Source organism: Dermacentor silvarum, chromosome 4 (genome assembly GCF_013339745.2).
Source record: "Dermacentor silvarum isolate Dsil-2018 chromosome 4, BIME_Dsil_1.4, whole genome shotgun sequence".
In the NCBI taxonomy this organism is placed as follows: domain Eukaryota; kingdom Metazoa; phylum Arthropoda; class Arachnida; order Ixodida; family Ixodidae; genus Dermacentor; species Dermacentor silvarum.
Genome location: NC_051157.2, coordinates 65,488,542 through 65,494,541, shown reverse-complemented (window position 1 = coordinate 65,494,541; position 6,000 = coordinate 65,488,542). Strand labels below are relative to the sequence as shown.

At 44.6% G+C, this 6,000-nt stretch overlaps 1 protein-coding gene across 1 annotated transcript in view; it reads right to left on the bottom strand.

Moving 5' to 3' along the window:
* Nucleotides 1-451: 451 nt before the first annotated feature.
* LOC119448662 (uncharacterized) overlaps nucleotides 452-6,000 on the bottom strand; it is a 29,366-nt gene continuing 23,817 nt past the window's right edge. Inside the window, exons 3-4 of the mRNA XM_049666452.1 lie at nucleotides 2,939-3,277; nucleotides 452-1,567 (exon numbers count right to left, since the gene is read on the bottom strand). Coding sequence (XP_049522409.1) covers nucleotides 1,445-1,567; nucleotides 2,939-3,277 — 462 coding nt within the window. The 3' untranslated portion in view covers nucleotides 452-1,444. The remainder of the gene's footprint in view (nucleotides 1,568-2,938; nucleotides 3,278-6,000) is intronic.

Sequence of the window (6,000 nt, the reverse complement as noted above, 5' to 3'; positions counted from 1 at the left end):
TCTAACTGGGCAGCGTCCATATATAGACCTATGGACCAGGGCACAGTATGGCGTGCTGCGGTGTGGTGGGGTATGCCGTTACGAACATTCACTACATCCATTTTAAGATTGTGGCTGATATCATCCGCAACCAATCTGGTTTGCCAGTAGCCCTTTCATGCTTCCATGTACTCTCGATTACTGGTGAGCCAGCATTTTTTTTTTTTTGAAGAGCAGAGGAAACCTGTTGGATTTTTACTGATACCACCGGAAAGCATAGTACGATCAAAGCGGAAATTTCTAGAACGAGTAAAGTTAAGTCGACAGGTCTGCACACAAATCTTAAGTGTATACGCTTCATCATGTATTGATTGGCGACAAGTGTAGGCACGTACAGAAAATATTGAGATGCACACGACTGCATCGACCCTTCGAAAAAATTTGTTTCAAAATATATATGCTTCAGTAGGTAACAGCCCGTTAAATCACTTTAACGAAATCGGTGAACGGGCTCCAAGATGCATAAATATAACGCGAAATACGAAGATACTATTTTGTGCATATGTCCCCTTCGGCTTCGTATTTTGCGCTGTAATTATGAATCAATGCCAACCAGCCCAATTCGACATTCTCCTGGGTTCCAAGAGTCCTTCAACATACATACGAAATGAAGCGTTGTCTAAATGTACCACAAAGGGAAGAAAATACAAAAATACCATTTGTATCAGCGTCATCTAATATTTTTAACAACATCGACATTTTATTTTTTGTCCCAACGAGAATTTACACCAATAGCTCCTTGACAGAACCTGCTAAAAATGGACATCAACCCTCAGGAACCTCACCAAGGGTGACATGCGAGCTCACAAATACGCGACGCCGTCGCATAAGCAAAAACGAAAACAAAATGCGTGAACGAAGCTGGAAAAGAAGTCTTGAAAGATGCACACACCAGCGCAATGCGAAAACGCTCTTATAAGAATTGACTTTTCGCGTTCCGAGTACTAATAGAATGCTCGCGTCCACGAATACATGACAAAAGGAAGGTTACAGACTCTGCTACCGTAACCGTCATACATACAAGAGTAGTGTTCTAGGATCGGTATTCCAAATACAGTATAATACAAGGTGCGCGAACACACCATCAAATGACACGTTATATAGTATGAGACTATCGTACTCCGCCAAACTTCCCCATCGTCCTGCAATCGATCAAAGGTTGCGAGCAATTTCAGTTCCAGGGCGCAAATTATCAATATACTGACCAACATCACGAGAAAAACAAGTTGCAGTTCAATCGTTCGCAGAGAGAAAAAAAATAAAAAAAGCGGAGGACACTTCAAAAGAAAAGTTGTATGCCTTCTGTAAAGCGCAAGTTGAAATAACTAAGCCATTCATATCCACAGTCCATTTTCTCGCCGCAGCACGAAAGGGAACCAAGATTTTCTTCTCGTACGCTAAGAAGTCAGGTGGGTTGCTCGGAGGGCTCCGGCCACATGAAGTCCGTGAACAATCTGTGCTGTGGTCCGCACTTAAACGCCTGCCGGAAGCGTGGCGAAGCCGGAAGCGCGACGTTGCACAGGGCCACCTACAAAAAAAAAAAAAAGGTGCAAAGCAAATCAATAGGCACTCTATCACGTCACCGCTCGCGTGAGCAGAATATGAGGAGCGTCGGACTGTGGAATGGTTTATTGCGATAGGAATTACATGGACACTCAAGGCTAATTTCTGCCATCGCCGTCGTCGTCCCCGTCACCGTGAGGTTCCGTCTAAAGTCCAAGGGCGATAACATTGTCGCCGCGCCCGCCCTACGCTGTATGTGCTATGTGAAAGCGTGCTTGTGAAAGCGTGCGAAAGCGCGCTGACACTATGCTCGGTAATTTAGTTAACAAGCGAATGTTTACAAGTGGATGCGGCCGATAAAAGTACAGAGGTCAGCACACTTCTCTAGAACACGCAAACTACGTTCTCAGGACTGCGCTGGCGAATCTGAAGATGACATGTGGCACAAAATTGGCTGTATGTGAGGTTTCCTGACTACATTTACAGTTCCCACTGGTTTCTCTCGACCTCGTGGTCGGCTTAAGCTTTGGTGGCTGCTTTGGCCCTCGGGAGTCAGTTCTCGAGAAGTGTGCTGACCTTACTATCCTTACTTAGTATGGCTTAATGTTTTATTGCGATTGGAATTATATGGACACTAGGCGAATTCCTGCCATCGCCGTCGCCGTGAGGTTCCATATAAGGTCCAAGGGCGATAAAACTGTCGCCGCGTCCTACGCTGTATGTGCGAGTGAAAGCGTGTGAGGGGAGCCGATGATCGGTGCGTCGCCTTTCGGACGAAACTTCGACTTTTTTTTTCCTATCTTCGGTATCGGCCTACAGTTTTAGACCGCATATACCTACGGAAACGGGCCACATTTTCAGACAGAGCAGAACCTTCGAGATCGGCCCAGATATTTAGACTGCGATGTCTTCGGGGTCCACTTACGAAGGAGGCTACAGAAACGCACATACCTGATACGGGTAAGTGGTGGTAACTCGCTAAGAAAACACTTCAAACTCGTCTTCAAAAGTGGTGTCGCAGCTTAGCACGCAGTTCAACAATGACCGCGCGCCATCTCGGTCGCATATACGACACCACCGAAGCCGGACGCGCAAGGGCCATATATACTGGAGGGTCAGCTTTCAAGTAAATGGCGCTGGTCTAGCAGTCACGTTTACAAAGCTGAAGCCAAAATGGGTGAAAGGATATCAGAACAGCATTGCCACTGAGCCACATCATAAGCATGCAATGCGCTTCGTCAGTATTGAAGAAATTTACCCCACGACATGATCAAATAACTCGTCTCACGACACACGTACCACTGTGCCCAATACGAGTTTGAAAATCTCCCACAGTTCCCTGCGATCGTTGAATTTGCGTTCAGCGAGAAATATCGATACTGAGAAGCGCGCTCACCTTTGTGTCACGCTCGCGGGCCCATCCGCCACAGTGCTTGAAGCAAGCCAAGTAGAAGAAGAACTGGTGTGGCTCGTAGCTAGAGAACGGGTTCGGCTGACTCCCAGGTGGCGCAGCGGCGCGTTTCACGCCAGCTGAAAGGCGCCGCCAGTCGGGAGAGTCTGGCACGCGAATCGACGTGTGCGCAGCGACGCTCTCCTCGTACACCGTACGAAACTCGTGCTTGCTTGCGTCGGGCAGCACGCCGCTAATGTTGAGCACCTTTTCGAGCCGATAGACGTCGTCGCCCAAAGCTCTCACTCCAGGCGCGGTCCGCGAGATGTTCTTAAGTCCGTAGGCCTGCGCGCGCCGCGGATGCGATCGCCATCACCGACTATACACTTTTGAAGCGGATCAGAAGCAACTTCTTTGTGTGGGTGGAAAAATGAGGTCCCCGTTTGCAGACTGTGTACCTCGCAGGCTACACCAACGTAAAGAAGCAAACAACGCACTCCGATGTAAACGATGCAACGCGCTCCGTTTGCAGAGCGGTAGTGTACATATAAGTTATGACATGGAACTGGAAGGAGAAACCAGCACAACACTGGTATCCCATGTCCAGCAGAATTAATGCATATAATAAAAGTTCAACCGATTAAATTAACTTATCCAAAATTTTAGGCGAAGCTTAGCTCCGGGGCTCTTATCTACATACGTGGGAATGGAGAAATTGTTTTCTTCCCGGTCGCCACTGCGCCGATTTTGATGTAGTAGTTTTTAAAAGAAAAAGTAAAAATCTAGTTACTGTCACAAATGTTTTATTTAGTGGGTCATTTTTTTTAATTTGTCGAAAAATGCAATATTGAAAAAAAAACTCAGGTATCTAATTGAAAACTATAACTCAACAAAAAACGACATCACAATTCTGTAAAGTGCACCTAATAATACAAATAAAGCGGGCATAATTAATGTATTGCACGCCCATCATAATAAATATACCACTAATACACCACTGCGGCTAGGACTTTTGCGAAAGCCTTGTAAACATTGTAACAATTTAACGCAAACTGTAAATTCATAATATATCAAATTTGTCAGCTATAGATGCTCCAACAGATGCAGCTACAAGAACTGTGATACCCGATTTTCGTGAAGAGTTACGGATTTGTAAACTTCGTGCTTTTAATTTCGTTTAATGTTTATTAAGAAAGGTATCTTGAATAAAGAAAAGTATTTGAATAGGAAAACTGGAGTTGGTCCGGAGCTAAAGCTTCCTCTTAACCTAAACATCTTTAGGCAACGTGAGCACTCGGTTCTATTCGAAGAAAATTTCCCGATCATGTGCGCCTATCTTTCAAGCTAAGTTTTTAAAGGCAAGCACGGAGCCTCAAAACCTACGCTATATTCAAAGACGGCTGAGCTGTCTTTGAACACATGCGAATGCATGGACTGCGCACACTTAAATTACTGACTGTGCGCCTAACTCGCTATAAAATCTGGTTTCATTCGCTCCTCCATTGGGATACAAGATTTCGTCAAATAGCGCGCTTTACAAGAACGAACTTAAGCCCATGCAGTACATGAGCTTGGTGATTAGGTAGGTGAATGTTATGTGTCTTACGACATGTTACGAGCGCGCAGGAGAAAACCATTTATCAAATATTTTATCGCAGTCTGTTCCTGAAATCAGGAAATTATTCTTTCCTCGGTAGTAGACGCGAAGTATATAGCCTCCGTATTCCTTTGTCGCCTTCTTCGCCTCTGCCTTCCTCCCTTTCTACGCTGGTTTATTAATTTTAATAAATGCCATACACACGGGTCCAGCAACGCACTCTTACTCTAATTTAGCCTGAAAGAGTTGAACATTCGCTCCGATCAATACACAATCCTGTGTTTCATACGACATAAACACCTAAATATGCGCTTTCAATGTGACGTCATGAACTTGGAGTTGTATGATGCACTCGCGACTTTATACATTGTAAAAAGAAATAATTAGTCGTTAGCTACAGAACAAACTCCACGTTGACGTAAACTCTTGAGGATAAAAATGTGCTTCGTTGCTTGAAACGAGAGAGAGAAAAAAAAAAGGGGGGGGGGGGTTACAATAATGAAGTGTCCTTAAAGACAGCAACTTCTAGTCTTCAAGAAATACGATTCGCTTGAGCAAGTGCACACTCGTGTGCACTCGCGTGTTTTGCTTTTGTTTGTTTTTTTTTTTTTTTTGGAAACTCGGGATTATCCACATCAAGCCAGAAAGGTGTCCTGGAAAATTTATGTAAGGATGTTTTATGTAATTATTTATTTAGTCCTATTACACGTATAATTGACTTGGACACATATCTTGTATATGTGTTTGTGAAATATGGTTTCTTATGTATGGGTACTGTATTGGCAACTCCAGAATCCGTGACTTGTGTTGGCAACACTGTCCCATTAAACAACGATGGCTACTACATCCAGGTCCACAGCGGCTGTTTCGCTTGGCCCTGTGCTCAAGTTTCACGCTTCTGGCGTAGATTCGATGTGTTTCGTTGTAGCCGAAATGTTCCTTGCTGCCGATTACCTTATTTTGATCGGTCTCAAGGATTTCAGCGAGGAAACCGCGGAAATATATCCCTATTGAAAAATCCATATGCCCCATAAGACCCATATCCAATAATCCGATATGAAACATATAGGATCCTATACAAAAACCTGTTTTTCCTATATGTCATATGATGTTATTGGATATAGGAGTTATGGGGAATACGGGGATTTTTCAGTAGGGTATAGTAACGCTGTGCGTGCAAACGTGTAGGCTGCCTAGCGAGCCGCATCATGTTTTTTTTTTTTTTTTAATAAAAGACAATGGGCCTTTCAAGCGACCCGGATGTTATAAAAAAAGTGGGTAGCTGGCACTAGTGGTAGAAGGCTGGAGTAAACAGCGGAGCTGGTTTTCGACCTAGCTTTTCTTCTAGGTTTTACTAGGCTTGGCTAAGTTTTGCTAGGAAATGCTAAGTGCTGCTAGGCACGGTATTCCGAATCGGCTCGCCGCCGACGCGCAGATTCTCGTTTGGCTGGCGACGCGCTTCAAGATGAGC